The sequence below is a fragment of the Vulpes vulpes genome, chromosome 1 (assembly GCF_048418805.1).
Source record: "Vulpes vulpes isolate BD-2025 chromosome 1, VulVul3, whole genome shotgun sequence".
NCBI classification, from domain to species: domain Eukaryota; kingdom Metazoa; phylum Chordata; class Mammalia; order Carnivora; family Canidae; genus Vulpes; species Vulpes vulpes.
The window spans coordinates 133,258,133-133,274,205 of record NC_132780.1 but is presented as its reverse complement, the minus strand read 5'-3'; the positions used below and the strand labels follow the sequence as shown (position 1 = coordinate 133,274,205).

The 16,073-nt window shown below is 47.6% G+C and overlaps 1 protein-coding gene across 5 annotated transcripts in view; it reads right to left on the bottom strand.

Annotated features, from left to right (window-relative positions):
- Nucleotides 1–6,724: 6,724 nt before the first annotated feature.
- Nucleotides 6,725–16,073, bottom strand: part of SCUBE3 (signal peptide, CUB domain and EGF like domain containing 3) — a 34,099-nt gene continuing 24,750 nt past the window's right edge. For 4 of the 5 annotated variants that reach the window (XM_072730674.1, XM_072730655.1, XM_072730646.1 and 1 more), the window contains 15 exons: nt 15,684–15,806; nt 15,087–15,203; nt 14,462–14,587; nt 14,070–14,186; nt 13,827–13,931; nt 13,420–13,536; nt 12,916–13,074; nt 12,466–12,681; nt 11,958–12,119; nt 11,603–11,770; nt 10,915–11,076; nt 10,304–10,501; nt 9,656–9,808; nt 9,452–9,531; nt 6,725–7,769 (listed from right to left, as the gene is read on the bottom strand). In XM_072730674.1, the coding sequence (XP_072586775.1) occupies nt 7,620–7,769; nt 9,452–9,531; nt 9,656–9,808; nt 10,304–10,501; nt 10,915–11,076; nt 11,603–11,770; nt 11,958–12,119; nt 12,466–12,681; nt 12,916–13,074; nt 13,420–13,536; nt 13,827–13,931; nt 14,070–14,186; nt 14,462–14,587; nt 15,087–15,203; nt 15,684–15,806 (2,153 nt within the window). In that variant the 3' untranslated portion in view covers nt 6,725–7,619. The remainder of the gene's footprint in view (nt 7,770–9,451; nt 9,532–9,655; nt 9,809–10,303; nt 10,502–10,914; nt 11,077–11,602; nt 11,771–11,957; nt 12,120–12,465; nt 12,682–12,915; nt 13,075–13,419; nt 13,537–13,826; nt 13,932–14,069; nt 14,187–14,461; nt 14,588–15,086; nt 15,204–15,683; nt 15,807–16,073) is intronic. The other variant, XM_072730683.1, reaches the window with a different exon arrangement.

Sequence of the window (16,073 nt, the reverse complement as noted above, 5' to 3'; positions counted from 1 at the left end):
TATTGGTATAACATGTGAAACCTAGAAAGAACAGTTTTTGTTGAAAATGCATCCCTTGGGGTCCCTGGCTGGCTCAGTCAGAAGAGCATGCACTCTTCATCTTGGGGTCTTGAGTTTGAGTCCCACATTGGGTATAGAGATTACTTAAATGAATAATAAAAGAAAGAAAGAAAGAAAGAAAGAAAGAAAGAAAGAAAGAAAGAAAGAAAGAAAGAAGAAAGAAAGAAAATGCATCCCTTAATGAGAAATACTGTGTTCCTCAATTGGTTCAGGTATTCATGGTATTAGGTATTCCTAATGGTAGAAGGAGATAAGGTACAGTATCCATTCTTTGGTTTTTATTTTTATAGACCTAAATATTGAGAAAGCTTGTTCATGTAGTAATTGAGAAAGGAAGAGATTTGTTACAGCAAAATTCCTGAAGTTTTGATCTACTCCTAAAATACATGCCAACAATTACAAAGCATCCTGTTACCAAATACTATTCTCAAGTACTATCAGATAGAGTCCTTTAATCTTATTAAAAGGAAAGAATTGGAAACTACTAAACTTGCAAAAGGATTTGTTATCTAGTCATTAGAGTCTCAGTTTCAGTTTTATAAAAATTATTCTTAGTTACCTGTTACCTTGTTTCACTCAGAGGCAGCTTGTTAATCAGACTGATTTTCTTTTTTAAGATTTTGTTTATTTATTTGAGAGGGAGAAAGAGCACAAGCAGGGGAGCAGCAGACGGAGAGAGAGAAGCAGGCAGTTGGCTGAGCAGAGAGCCCGATGTGGGCCTTGATCCCAGGACCCTAGGATTATGACCAGAGCCAAAGGCAGATGTTTAACCAACTGAGCCTCCCAGGTATCCCTGAAGACTAATTTTCATACTCTTTTACCAATACAGTTTTTTTTTGATAAAATTATTTTATCATTACATGTTTTTATGATCTTTTTGTGAAAATACCGAAGTGCAGATTGACTTCAGTATGGAAAGCACCTGCCATTTTTGGAATTAACAAAGCCATTTTTCTTTCAAACCAATCAGCCAAATTAGACTTACTTTCTGTTAGGAAAAAGTCTGACTTCATTCTTCAATCCAAATAAATATGTTAATATTTGTTTTAAAGAATATTGTAAAAATCACTGGGAAAGAAATTATTAGCTATAGCTTATAAAATAGATTACTAAAAATCAGTCATGATTAAAATTATATAGAGTTGGGATGCCTGGGTGGCTCAGCGGTTGAGTGTCTGCCTTTAGCCCAGGGCATGATCCTGGGGTCCTGGGATCAAGTCCCATATCGGGCTCCCTGCATGGAGCCTGCTTCTCCTTCTGCCTGTGTCTCTGCCTCTCTCTGTGTGTCTCTAATGAATAAATAAAATCTTAAAAAAATTATATAGAGTTAATATTAACATTACAAAAACCTGTAAAAACAAGATAGTATTGTTTCTCATTATATAATTTGGAACAATGCCATATAATATGTAGTTAAATCCACTAGCTAATAAGTGAGTAGTAGATTAGAAGGCATGTTATCCCTTGGCAAATATGGGTATGTGCTTGTGTTGAATTCTGATGTTTGGCTTTGGGGGACAAATAAGACTCATGTTTAAAAATCAGAAATAACTCCAAATAATTTTTTAGATTTCATGACAAACTTTTTCTTACTGTAAAAAAGTAAAAAAAATGTAAAAAAGTTCTTACTTTTTTTTTTTAAAGAAAGGATATTTGCTAGGAGATAATGGATTGAACAGCTAATAAACAATTTAGTTCTCTAGTAGGAGGTAGAGAACAGTAAACATCTTCTAAGATGAAATAAGAGGACCAATTGTAATAGGAATATTTTTCTATGAGTGGAAAAAACCCCTCCCTCCTATTCCCCAGGTTTTTATATCCTAGGCACAAAGATTCAGTGTAGGTGAGGGATATGCTTTTGGAAAGTAGGATAAGGACTATGCTGAAAGAGGAGGTAGAATGGAGAGTGTGTTTAAGTATCCTGGCTGGTTCTCAAACAGATTCATTTGGGGAAAGATTTCTAATAGAAGCTGAGTATCTGGAAACTTATTTCCTTAAAATGCCCCTCAGATTGATTCCTTGCCCAGTACCTCTTGGGAGGTCTTCACATACCCTTGGAAAGAATTCCCTAGAAAGTTTTCATGTGCCCTGTTTTAAAAGACTTTGATATAGATAGAACTATACTCTACTGGCCTTGATTATACGTTAACCTGGGACATCCTCACAAATGTCCTAGGAAGAAGGTAGAAGACTTGGTGTTTGGAATAAAAAAGAGAGTGAAGGGATAAGTCAGAGGATGGCCCCAAGTTGATATAGTCATAATAGTCCTGTATCGGTCCTTGTTTGCAGTTCTAGAAATGTGATTTTGTGGTCAAGTGTTCATGTTTTGTCACACTAAATCAAACTTACAGGAAGTTAATGTATAAAATCAAATGCAGTGAATTAATTTATACTCATAGTGACCAAGTAGACTGGATTTTCTCTCCTGTTGGAAAATATATATGGAAAGGTCAGTTGTAATCAGATTCTTCCCTTGAGGAGTATGGATCTTGAGCATGGCTATTGTCATCAAGCTATGACAGACAGCCTTATGCACGATGCGGGGCACATTACAGTTCAGTAATTGTGAGGTGAATGTGCCTCCCTATCCTTTATAGATGCTAAACAGGGAAATTCAGGGTTCTAGTAGGCCAACCCAATGTATTTTTTGATTAGGTAGATTTTGCCTTGTTTCTGTTAAATTGCTACATCATATAGATATTAAATCCAATAAAATATCATGTCAGGGAATTATAGAATTGTAACAATTAAGTTTTATCTATCATCTCTGAGCCTAGAAATTGGGACTATTCATTTGTAAGAGATTAGAAATTGCATTCCTGCCCTGTAGTAGGAATGGTCTCAGTGGCTGGATGATATTTCAAAATTCTGTTGGGTGACCAAGAGTATACTGCATAAAAGGAACAAATTTGGGTGACTCTCAGTCCTGGCATTTGGTAGAGTGGGACATCTTAATTAGGGAACCTGTGGCCTGACTAGATTTGGAGAACTGTACTAAATACCCTAAATTTCCCCTACTCCCTAGACCCTCCTTAAGAGATAATTCTTGATACTGCCTTTAAAAATAGACAAAGACGGGACACCTGGGTGGCTCAGTGGTTTAGTGCCTGCCTTCGGCCCAGGGTGTGATCCTAGAGTCCCAGGATCGAATCCCACGTTGGGCTCCCTGCGTGGAGCCTGCTTCTCCCTCTGCCTGTGTCTCTGCCTCTCTCTCTGTGTCTCTAATGAATAAATAAATAGAATCTTTAAAAAAAAAAATAGACAAAGAGACAGGCCTTTTCAAATTCCAAAATCATTAGGAATAAGATGGATAAATGAAAAATATAAGTCCTGTATGGAAGCCAGAAGATACTTTGTTTCCTCAAAGCTATTTCAGCTCCAGGATAAACTATTGAGACAAAGGAAAAGATGTCAGGCCAAGGAGTTTCATTTAGTATTTTAATAATAATAATAAAAAAAGACAATACAAAATCCAAACATTCCTTTTTACAAGTTCAGATACATTTTTTCCCCAAGTGCAAAATACTCTATGAACTGCATCATTTACTGCTTATTGTTGATTGTGTAGGAGATGCTTACTATATTGGCAGCAGTGGAAGGCAGATATAAATACAACATTTTGAATTTTTTTCTTCTGCATTAAAAAAAAGTCTCCCATGTAGAAATGATTATTCTCTGAAACTTCAGTTTAACTCACATAGAAGAATAAAGTTTTCAGTTTGTCCAAACTGCTAAAATGTGTTGTGTAGATAAGCTAATAACAGAACTAGGGGTTCTATTCTCCCTAATCATATATTTTCTTAAAGAGTTCCTAGTCCAAATAACAGCCCAAGGACAGGGTGTGCTATCTTTGAGACAGGTCAGATTTAAAGATATCCTTGTGTTGTTTGCTTCCACTTTTTTCTCTTACTGTGCTTTAGAAAGAAGCCAAGCAGGTTAACATTATTTTCTGCTTATGATCTGTTATGCTTTGTCTTCTTTCCCCTAGTTTGAGCCTGTTACATTGAGGTTAAGCAGCAAATACCAAAGTTTGAATACTCTGTTTTCTGACATTTTGAGATATGACCTACCAATCCACTACAAAGTCCCCTCAAACATACATAGGGAGAACACTTCTCAGATACAAAAAATTTCTTTAGAGCCAGAGACCAGGGCTGTATAACTGAACTTGCAGCAACAAGTCTGAGCCTCCATTACCTCAAACTAAACCAATCCTGGCTGGAGTTACTCAGAACAGTCACAGCTCAATGTCTGCCTCTGGGAGTTTATAGGTCTGGGGCAGGACAGCTCAAGTCTGGGCTCTGGTCAGTTTTCTCCTGACTGAGAGTTTCCTTCCCATTCCTTCAGATTTAGGGAATGGACCTGGCCTAGTAATATAGAAAGAGGGAGGAAGAGAAGTAAAAAGGAATTGCCATGTTGCTGAATATTTAAGTGCCTTTCTGATGTGTACCACTTGGCGCTCAGAGTCCTTGCAGAAATGGCTTCCCATCCCCAGACTCAGATCAGGGCAGGTTTTATACTAAGATAAATGAGGCCTCACGGTCCTATAGCCCTGTAAACACACCTTCGGGCAGAGGCCTTGGGACTGGTTCATGAAGGGTTCCCATTCACACCATCTTCCTTCCCTATACTGGTAAAACCCTTTTTTCTGTCTGACCTATAAAGGCCTAGAGAGTCCCTGAGTGTTGACTCATTCAGTCCACTCACCCCCTGGTTTGATGCCCCAGGACTGGCCTCCTCCATAGGTTGAGCAGCAGCTTTGCCTGGATTGCTAACCCCAACTTGCAGGACAACCTAAACTAAGCGTGATGGACATTAGCAGATCTTTACCTGCTCACCAAGCTCTGTTTTGACATTAGTTAAGAAGCCTAGTGGTCTATACATACTTTCCATACTGTGGAAATCATTTGCAGTTTCCAGAAACCATGAAATAAATTATTGGAGGAAGTATGTTTATGTGTATATGTATGGGGTGACAAGAAAGGAGGAGAGCAAGAAGCTAGACCCTGAGGCATAAAATTGAGAAGTACTCTCTTTAGCTAAGAGAGATGCAATGGCAGGGAGAGAATCAGAAAGTTACCCTAGCTTCTGGTGGAGAATTAGGATGGTCAGAGTTGCTTAAAGCAGTTTTCATGGCATTTCCTGGGAAGTGTTGATACTTCTATTAAATGGCCATTTTCTTGCATGCAAGCAGCCATTTTTTTGTCTTTATAGCAGAGCCCTCAGAGACTCAGAGAGACAAAAGAAGCCAGATACTCTGCTTCCAAGGGTCATGGTGTTGGCTAATGGAGTTCAGGGGAACTAGCTTTGACCTTGGCTACCTACTCCCTAAGGCCTACTGATTAGGGAGTGAGGGGATGGTGCAAGCCCCTTTGTTTAGTGTCTTTGTTTAGAGTCTCCTGGGGGAGCAAAAGCCTAGGACAGTCACTTAGAAATGAACCCTAGAAGTTAATCGGCAGCTTTTGATTGAATAGAACTATAGCTTTCTATAGTTTTGGGGAAACTAAAAGGAGCAAATGGAAAATAAGTTTATAGGCAGCAGTGGAATGAGGTGTAGGATGTGAGCTTGGGCATGGACTTGGATTCTTCCTTTTGAAAAACAGTAGTGGAGGAATTAGTCTTGAGTCTGTTCCCAGAGGGAATGGCAGACCACCAAGGTCAGGCAAACAACTTCATGCCTAGATAACTTGTCCTATTCTTGGTACCCATAGCCTTGTCTCTGGCCTCAGGGCCCTGAGTCAGCCCATCCCCTGGGGGTTTGTCCTGATCCTCTTCCATGTGCACACCTGGGGGAAAACAGGATGAAGGCAGGGAAAAGACGGAGGCTTTCCCTCCTTGAGGGTGGAGAATCACTGACCAGTTCATTGGCCTCTACAACCATGAGGTCCATGCTGAATCCATGGGGGGACACAGGGATGGCAGTATTGGTTTAGCAAACACAGGTCCCTCTTCTTGCTCCATCATGTCCCCAGTATTACTCCTACACATCAGGTGCCTCTGAGCTACAGTTCTGGGTTCCCCCAGCTGAGCGCTCCAGCAGTCTGGATGGCCACTGGTGGGAGAGCAGAGACAGATCAGATGCTCCAGCACTCAAGGTTCATGAGATTCAAAACCTTTTTTCTTCCACTTCAAACATACACTCTTCTCTCTTGGGCAGCTATAAATAGGGTTGTTCTAATAGAAGAAAAAGAAACAAAAACAAAAAACAAAACCAGAAAACAAAACTCCTCCCTCTAGACAACATAGGAAGACTCAAAATGATTGCACTTATTAGATGTGGACAGGGTGGACAGAAGGCTCGCCAAGTGTGCACACATTCCTCTTGTTGCCCACAGCTTGGGGCCAGAGGTAGGTGGCTCTTGGCTGGCTGCTGAGCAGGATCCTCTTTGGTGGAGCCCACAAGCCATCTGGGGCTACAAAGGAAAGACAACTTTGGGGCAAGGCCCAGGCTGGCTTCTGGTCAGCAGCCATGTTTCTCTAAGGACAACACTTAGCAAGGAGAGTAGGGCTCCCCCAGGGAGCACTCAGGTAGGGGTGAGAAGATGGCTGGGCCAGGAAGACAAGAAAGAAAAGGGGTTAGTGTTTGAGGCTGGCTTCCAATTTTGTAGTCTAGTCCTTCAGATGATACATTTTCTCTTTTTCTTTCTTTCTTTCTCTTTCTATCTTTCTTTCTTTCTTCTTTCGTTCTTTTTCTTTTTCTTTTTCTCTTTCTTTTTTTCTTCGTTTTTTTTTTTTTTTTTTTTTTTTTTGGTGATGCTTTAAAACCTGGTTTCTGTCCTGCAGAGCTAAGTCTTCCCTCTTGGGGAGTGACAGCGGCACATTCAACATGGTAATGCCTGCTGTTTTTCCTCATTCAGCTAGTATCCACTAGCCCAGTGGTATGGGCCTTTTGTGAGCCCTCGTGGATTGGACCCCAAGCAGGCATGTGGGGGAAGAAAGAGGAGCTGTGTAGACAAGAAAGCCAGCTGTGTGGGCAGTCCAGGGCTCAAACCACGTGCCCCAGAGGACCAGTGCTGGCATTAAGCCTGAAGGTCAAGGATTCTTTGGCAGAACCCTGGGTTGTTTGAATCACCCTGGGGGGCACAGCCAGGGGACATTTTGGCTCATGACTAGCAAGGCACGACCCTATAATGGCAGAAGCCCTTCTTCCCCCTCCCCATCCCCCACTAGACCCACTTCCTTTGTGGGCCTCTAGCACCCTTCCAAACTGATGGGGCCAGGGACGTGAGCTGGTAAAATGGGCAGTGTGGATGGGAAGGGGAAGGAGATGCTGTTCTTTCACCCCTCAGGGGGAATAGAGCCAGCACTTAATGGCTTTTCCAGGGAGTATGTAAGGAAAAGGGACCATAGTAAAGAGAGAGGGGGAGAAAGAAAGAGGCAGAGAGAGGCAGGAAAGGAAGCTAGAGAGACAGAAAGGGAGAGTGCTTGGTCTATAATGATATTTTTTTTCCTCCAAAAGAAAGAGAGGAGAGAATTCCTCATCTCGGGATGGGGGCTGCCGGCTCTGAGGGCTAAGGAGTCTGGGGGCTTTAAAACCTGGGTCTTGGGCCCCAGGAGCACTATTTGTAGGGCCTCAGGAAGCTGGAAACTTTGGAGCGGAGGAGCTTGATGAAGGATTTTGGCAACATCTCCTTGTGCTTCTCTGTATACTTGAAGTAGTTCTGGGGGTGGGCCAACACCTCGAAGAAGGCCTTGATAAGCTTCTTGTCCTGCAGAGGATAGCAGGTAGACATGTCAGCCTCAGCATTGGGAGTGGGAAAGAGGAACACCAAGCCTCAACTTAGAAGCAGCCCCTCTTGATGGTGAATAGGCATACCCAGAGGTGAACTCTGGATTTCCAACCCTACCACCTGTTCGTCCTTGAGAATCTTACAGCTCAGTCATTTGCAGCTCCATCCATCCTTCTGATGCTCAGGCCCCAGGCCTTGGAGTCCTCCTTGACTCCTCTCTCTTACCCACAACCACAACCAATCCTGTTGATTCTACCTTCAAAACATATCTGGGGTCTGACCACTTCTCACAGCTTCCACAGCTACTACCCTGTCCAGGCCACCATCATCTCTCACTTGGACTACTTGCAGTAACCTCCTAACTGGTCTCCCTGCTTCTACCTACCCTTGTGCCTCTAATAGACTGTTCTCCCCTAAAGCAGCCCAAGTGACGTTTTTTTGGTTTTTAATTAGATCATGTCCTTTTTCTATTCAAAACACTTCTCTGGTTCCTTTTTTTTCACCCAGTAAAGTCCAGTCCCTTCCATGGCCCATGGACTGAACGTGATCCATATTCTGCTCTCTGTTCTCCAGCCCCCCTGGACTTTCTTATTCTGCTGAGCTCCCCTTGCCTCCTGTGGGTTCTCAGACATGCCACACTACTCCCATGCTCCTTGGCTTGAAATGCTCTTTTCCTGATCTTCTAACGCGTAGCTCTTTACCTGATCCAGGTTTCTTCTCAGAGGCCTTTTCTGACCATTCTGTCTGAAACAGCAACGTGGTGTGTGGAGAGCCTATGAGGTGCCAGGCACTGTGCACTGAGACTCAGATCTTCTGGCTTCTAGGCTAGTATTCTCCCTTTGGCATCAGCAGGTTTTTAAAAGAAGAGGCAGGGCTTCCGGCCTCTCATCTCCACTTTAATCAAAACAGCTCCACTACTATATGCATCAGAGTTCTACAGCACATCTGAATTAAGGGTTCAGATGCTCTAAAACATGTTCAAAAAGCAGTGCTGAAATTATTTCCTTTGTAGTCTGCAAGTTCTGGATTTTTGTCATCGTGTCTCTCATTCTGATGGCCTTATAAAAATGATTTTAGTAACCATAAAGATAAAACTTTTTCTTGCATGGATAATTTGTGAAGGATAATACTGTGGCTAGGACTGTAGTTTGCTAAGTAAAGTTTTCTCAAACTGGGATCCACAAACCCAGGAGTCTAGTTTATTCTTCAATGCTGGTAACATTTATTTTTCTTTAAAACAGGTCATGCTGCACTAGATCTGCTCTTTTTCTGTGGGAACTGAAGAGGGAGGCAGGGAGGGGAGGGACTTAATACAGAAGGATCTTCTTGTACCTCCCTTGCCCCATATTATGTGTGCTCCATATTTCTCCTACTGTGCAAGCAGTAGGAGGCATTTCATCTCCTCATCTGCCTCCCCCCACAGTGTAAGGTAGCGTGAGTGACTCTGCAGTCAGATGGACTCAGACACACCGGGCAAGTTCTGCAACTCTCTGTGCCTCAGTTGTCTTAGGTGCAAAGTGGGAATGATGAAAGTACCTAGTTCATAGAGCTACCGTGCATACCAAATGAGACTATTCATGTAAGCTTTCAGCCTACTGCCTGCATACTGTTACACGCTCATTAAATGCTGGCTGTTCTTACTGTTATGCATGTTCACTTGCCTTTAAAATCTCCTGGTGGTTTTCAGACGCATAGAGCCGGCCATCTCGAACGATGTCTTCTACTAGCTGCTCATAGTCCTCTGCAAAATCAACCAAGTGGAGCGGTTTAGGGCTGGAAACTCTTCCTGCGCTCCCTGCTCCCCCTGAAGACTCATGAGCCTCCCCTTTCTCACCCACCTCCCTGGCATTCCTGCCCCTGCTCACCATCATAGGTAACATAGGGGATCTGGAAGCCACGAGCACTGTTGGCCTCACTTGTCTTAAAGTTGATCCAGAGCTTCCTGGAGCGGGCCGTGAAGGCAATGGGCCGCTCGTAGGTCTGGCAGGTCTCATAGGTGGTAATGGAGGATGGGGAGGCTGGGAAGGCAAGCAGCAGGTTAGGAGAGCAGCAGGGCAGGCTGCCCAAGCCCTCCTGGAGGAGGGCTGTGGGGGAAGAAGTCATGCTGACAGAACCCACCCCCTCCCAGTGCACACACCTCCCCCACCCTCCAGCATATACATGTCTTCTCCCCCTGCCCTCCACTTGTTCCACAACTCCTCTTTGACATCCAGGCACCCACAGAGTTTAAGAAATTTGACATTTAAATGAATGGAAGAGCAAAAATGCTAGAACAGGAAAGTGACACATGTTTAACCCTATTAGATTTCTAGTCCCAGTGCTGGCTTTAACTCTGCTCTCCATCAAACGTAAAACATTCATTGCTGTTTTCCTTTGTTAGCTCTCCTCCCACGGCCTCCCTTCTCACTTCCCCACTTCTTCATGTACTAACCTTCTCTCTCCCTCTCTTTCTCTCTCTCCTTCCCAATCTTATTTGAACTGCCCTCCCCTGGCCCAGCTCTGTAGCCACCCACAGTTCTTTCTCATGACGAGGACGTCCCCACACTCATCCTCAGATGGCAGGAAGATCTCGGGTACCACAATAAGGATCTTGCGCTTGGGTGGGGGGTTGATGTTCCAGACACACTCCACACCAGCTGGGTAGTTGCCTGGGTAGTTGGGGGACTCGATATAGCCAGTGAACTCACCCAGCTCCCCACCACACTGGCGATCTGTACAGAAAGGTGCAAGAAAGAGAAGTAAAGTCAGTAGGGAAATGGATTAGGGATGTTGAAGCATTTCGAAGTGGAAACCAGACACGTGTAGGCAAGCCACCTTCCTGGTTCATCATCTGTCTCCAAGTTCTGGGTCCATCTTCCTTTCTGCCCTTTTAGTACCTTCTTGTCTCACTTCACCTCTTTGGTCTCCCCATTACCTGTGTCCAGGGAGAGGGTGCCACAGGACCCATCCCAGCTACTGGTCTTGAGATTGAGTGAATTGAGAGAGATGGAAAGTGGGACATTCCTGCCAGTCCACTTCCTAGCCTTGCTCCCTGTTGGTTTCCTTATCCCACCCCAACATCTTCCCATGCCCACAATTCCCAGGCCTCTCTACCCCATTTTCCACAGTCTAGCCTGCCACATACTCTTGCATTGGGCCACACTGGTGGAGCCATCAAAGTCGGTGCTTGTGTTTCCTGGACAGCGGGTGCAGAAGTTCTGACGGAAGTCGGGCTGATAGGAGCCCATGGCACAGCGGATGCAGCGATGGATGCTGATGTTGTAGTAGTGACCAGGGGAGCACTGGACTACAGGCAAGGGGGAAAGGCAGGAGTTAATTGAGATGGCGGGAAAGTGGGAGTTCTGGGGCATGGGATGAGCAGGACATGTTCATCATGGAGAAGCAGGGGACTGAAGACACCAAAATTCCTTCCAGAGTCCCAGCCTTTCTTAGTCATGCCAGACTGTAAGCCCAAGGGATGAACAAACTTGAACAGAGTAATTGGCTACCATGCCGATCCTTTTCTTTCAGGCACTTGAGCCTAGTGCCAGACCTATAGAAACTCATCTGTAATACTAAGGGAATGTGTTACCAGTTCTCCAAAGCTGATGGGGTAAGTGGGACTGTTATTTATTCCCTAATTCCTGGACTTGAGGCTGGTGGGGGGTCAGGATGTGCCCTCTGAGCAGGACAGTATGGTTGGTCAGGCAGGTGGGCCTTGCTCAGTCTGGGGAAGATGGTAGGGCAGCATAGTTAGGTTTGCTCTGAGGACTTGGAGAGTTTTCTTGGAAGTAGTACAAGCTAGGGAGTCCCCCAGCAAGTAGTCCATTCACCTTTGGTGTCACAGTCCTGGAAGGAGACAGCCCCCTCATGCTTGGTGGTAAGGCCCCCACCACATGGGAAGCACAAGGTCCGTCCTGCTTCAGGTTGGTAGGTGCCGCGTGGACATGGGTGGCAGGGCTTGAACCCATCTACAGAGTATTGGCCAGGCGAGCACTGACCTGCAATGAATCAAGGGCCCAGCTCTGATGGGGATGGTCCTGGTCATCCCCACGGGATCACCCAGTCACAGGGGACAGAGGCACACAAAACAGGATGTTGGCTAAGAGAGTGATCTGGAGCCTGGGCCTGCCCTTGGGAAATCCCATGCCCGTGGGCGTCCCAGTGCCCACCCGACCCCACTGGCACCTGCACATGTGGTGACGTTGGTGGCTCCAAGAGGCCCGTGGGCATCACTCCCAGGGCAAAGGTCGCAGGAGAGCTGCCCTTCTCTCTCCTGGAAGGTGCCCGCTGGGCATGGCACACACTGCTCCGTCTGGCCGTGGTAATACGTTCCCTGCGGGCAGCTGACTGAGGGAGAGTCGGCCGTGCTAGCCACCCACCCCCCCTATTTCCCGCCACCCAGGCCTGGGATTCCCCTTCCCACTCCCCCAGATTCAAGGAGAATCTCTTGGGAATAGAGAGAATCCTGCTTGGGAAGATCAGGGGCCAAAGCCACACACAGGGGGTTTGATGGTCCCTCTAGACATAACATCCTCTAGATTTCACCCCAGGACGAGGGATAGGAGGGTGATAGGCCACAGGGTCTTGGCTGCCTCACGGTTTGAAGTACAACCAAGGCTGTAAAGTGTCCTGCTCTGGGTCAGGCCCAAGTTGGGCCCTTCCCACTCCCGCATTCCCCAGCAAGCTCCCTTACCACACTTGGCCCCGGCACGGTGCTGTCCAGGTCTACAGACTTCTACCAGCTCGGCTCGGTCCCCAGCCCCTGGGCCTGGCTTGTGGGCCAGTTCATAATCGAGGCCTGCCAGACGCAGCAGGAAGCGGTCCTGGTTGATGGACTTTCTAAGCATCTTCAGGGACCCTTTCAGCCGTCGTTCCATTCGCTGTCGGAGGCAGTGCAGTCCACAGGCAGCTGGTGGTAGATGATGGTAGGAGTCGGGGAAGGCAGAGAAAGTGGCGGTGAGCTGGAGGGCAGGGGGCAAAGCTAGGAGGGGCATGGTAAAAAAGACTGGTCCCTGAGCTTGGTGGTGGGCCGGGTCTGCCCTTAGTAGAGGCGCTGCCCCTTCCTTTGCTGCTGAGACCTGTGGCTTCCCCACCTCTGACCCCCGGCTCTCCACCCTCCTCCCAGCAGTGCCCCCAGTCCCACCTGTGGTTTCTTCGGCTCTGACCTCTGCCTCCAGTTCCAGGGTGAGCCGAGTGACTTCCTTGCCTGGAGGGGTCCGGGCCCGCCGGCCCTTGCCCTTCCGAGAGGAGTCACACTTGAGGTGGATGAAGGTGACCTGGCAGTCAGAGCAGGGGGCACCCCCTGGGGGAGAGGCCTTGTCAACCCCCAGGGGCAGCCCCTGGGGAGAGAAAGTTCTCACTCCCAGCTCTCACTTTTCCACCCCGACCCAGACAGACCTCACCAGATCTCCACAACTAGCTCAGTTTGTTGCTTTTAATGTAGGATACCAGTTATTTGGTGGTGGGGCTTGGGGGGGTATCCCAGGACTTCCTTGGGTCCTGTGCCTACAGGGATCTCTTCCCCTGCTCTGTCCAGGATGTTCAGGATCCCAGTAGTTTTTTGGAGATCTCGCTAAACAGAGGAGCTGAGGGGTGGGAAGGGTGTGGTGGCCAGACAACCCATTGGAGTGGGGTCCCCAGTCCAGACCTTGCCCCAGGATTCTGCTGGCCTCCTCCATTTTGCCTTTGTTTCGCAGATGCAAACGGCATTTGGCGTCCTTGATCTTGAAGGAGGCCCGCTGTTTAACTGATAGCACTGCAGCCTCTAGAGGGATGGCAAAAGCTCAGCATGGCCTGGGGGCCCTGTGGGGGTGGGAACCACTGTGGAGGGTATCAAGGAGCTGGGCAACAAGCCAGGGGCTTGGCTGGAGAAGGGTTATGAAAGCCAGAGGAATCGGATGTTAGGGGCAGAGGGAGCAAGGCAGAAGGTTTGAAGAATAACAGGGCAAGGAAGGGGATCCAGGAAAAAGTAAGGCCAGGAGGATTAATGGAGAGAAATAGGGGTGACTAAGCAAAAGGATAAGGTGGGAACAAGGCCTCCGGGCTGGTGCTCACCATGGCAGTGGTTGGAGTTTGTGCTGTTCCCGATGTGGCCAGCTCGGGCTGGAGTGGCCCTGGGGCTGGGAGTGCCACAGCTCACCGTGAAGCCATTCTCAGACTCTGAGAAAAGGGGGCTGTCACAGCTCTGGCCTGGCCACCCAACACCCGCTGGTTGGAGTAATGCAAGGGAAGTGGAAGGGCTCCCTGCACAGCCAACCTTTCCTCCCTGCCAGCCCTGCAGCAACTGCCTCTATATACCTGGCAAAAACCGGGCCCGGGAGGGGCAGGTCAGGGCACAGGTGTCCTTCTTGCCAGACCGGTTGCAGCTGAGCATGGCTTTTGAGGCACCAGGACTGCTTTGACATTTTACCGGCTCTAGGAAGGGGAGAGAGACCTGAGGAAGAGAGGGTCTTCCTCTTCTGCCCTCCTTCACCTTTTGCTAATTTGGAGGAAGAGAATTAGCTACATGCAGAACGGTTACTTGTAAAGAGACTGATGAAGGGATTCTTTACCAGAAGCTTCATGTCTCTAACTCAAATAGCTACATTCTCCTCCCCTACTACCTCACAGCTTCCTCTGCACAGGACACCAATTCCCACCCACCCGCAAAAGTGCAGTGCCAGCTCTGGCCAGCAGAGGGTGCTGCCCACCTGTGCAATCTTTGCCATTCCAGTGCAGCCGGCCCTGGCCAGCTGGGCAGGTACACTGGTAGCTGCCAGGAGTGTTGATGCAGCCGAACCGGCAACCTCCCCGGTTGATGCTGCACTCATCCACATCTGGGGGAAGGAGTAGAGAGACACCAACAATGGTGGGGCGCAGTAGGAGCCAGGGAGTGGGGCAGTGAGTGAGGAGGACCCTTGGCTAGAGTTCCAGGCACTCCAAGATGACTATTGTCTTGGGAAAAGCTCAAGCCTAGGACCTTCTTCCTTTATATCTGTCCCATGTCAAAGAACGATGGACTAAGAAGGGACCCAGCTGACAAGCTTTTTAAAACCTTCCACTCCTTCCTACCACTGGGGCTATAAAAAGGAGGTTGAGGATGGGAGTCAAAGAGGCAGAGATGGGATGGGGGATAGATACTGGGGAGGCAGGATGCTGTTCTCTGTTCTCGTCTCCTAGTGTCTCAGTTTCTCCCAAGTCATCATGAGGGACACAAACATGGCATGTGCACCGGGGGATTGCCCATAGCCACAAGCCAACTCAGGAACTTATTCAACTGAAGGGTTTGGAGGTGAGAGGGGCCAGGTGGCAGATCGTCTAAATTTGCTAGCTTACCCCCACAGTGGGTGACACCATACAACAGGTAGCCATGATGGCAGAGGCACTGGAAACTTCCTGGTGTGTTGACACATATGTGGTCACAGGTTCGATCAAAAGAACACTCGTCGATATCTGGAAGAACAGGGATGCAAGCCACTGAATCTGTCTTGGGACACTTGACACTGGGACCCCTTGCCCAGGTGAAGGACCCACGTGAGGGGCTTTGGCCCTCCCTCATGGACCAGCCTAGGATCAGCGATTTAACATTGCCTGCCCATTCCCTGTGCCCCTCCACTTACAGTCTTTGGAGTGGGGAATGGTGTGATCTGGTACCTGTGGATCAGGGCCACCATATGTGGTCCGGCAGGTCAGATCCCACCAAGGGTTTGAATTGGGGAGAAATCCATCCCTCCTCCTCCTTGCCAAGAGCAAGGTATAGCTGGTCCATCAAGAGGAAGGGGTATGTCTGTTAATTTGCAGCATGACACTGGCTATGGAGACTCCCCATGGTGTCCATTGACCTTCTCAAGACCCTGGCCTTCTGGGCTGCTTGAAGCTCTCCTACCCCTAGAACCTCTCCCAAGGCTTTCCCCTTGGCCCAAGTCTGCTTACCCTGGCAGTTCCTCTCATTGATGAGCAGCTTATAGCCCTTCTTGCAGCTGCATTCAAAGCTGCCCACCGTGTTGCGGCAAATGTGGTCACAGCCCCCATTGTTCAAGCGGCACTCATCTATGTCTGGGGAAGCAAGATGAAGTAGAGAGAATCAAAGGTGATACCCAAGGCCAGAGACAAATAAGATGACCTCCTTTCCTGCCTCCCTCACTCCCTCCCGCCCTTGCAAAGACAGAGAAAATCAAGCAGAGCCCTGGGCCCGCCGCCCTTCTGACCCCTCTCTCACTCTCTGGTGTCTTTCTTCCCTCTTCCTGGGATCTGTGGCCATTAGGAACACCATTCCTGGGACTGAGCCCTCTCAGAAAGGGACAGATGGGAAGCAGAGTCAGG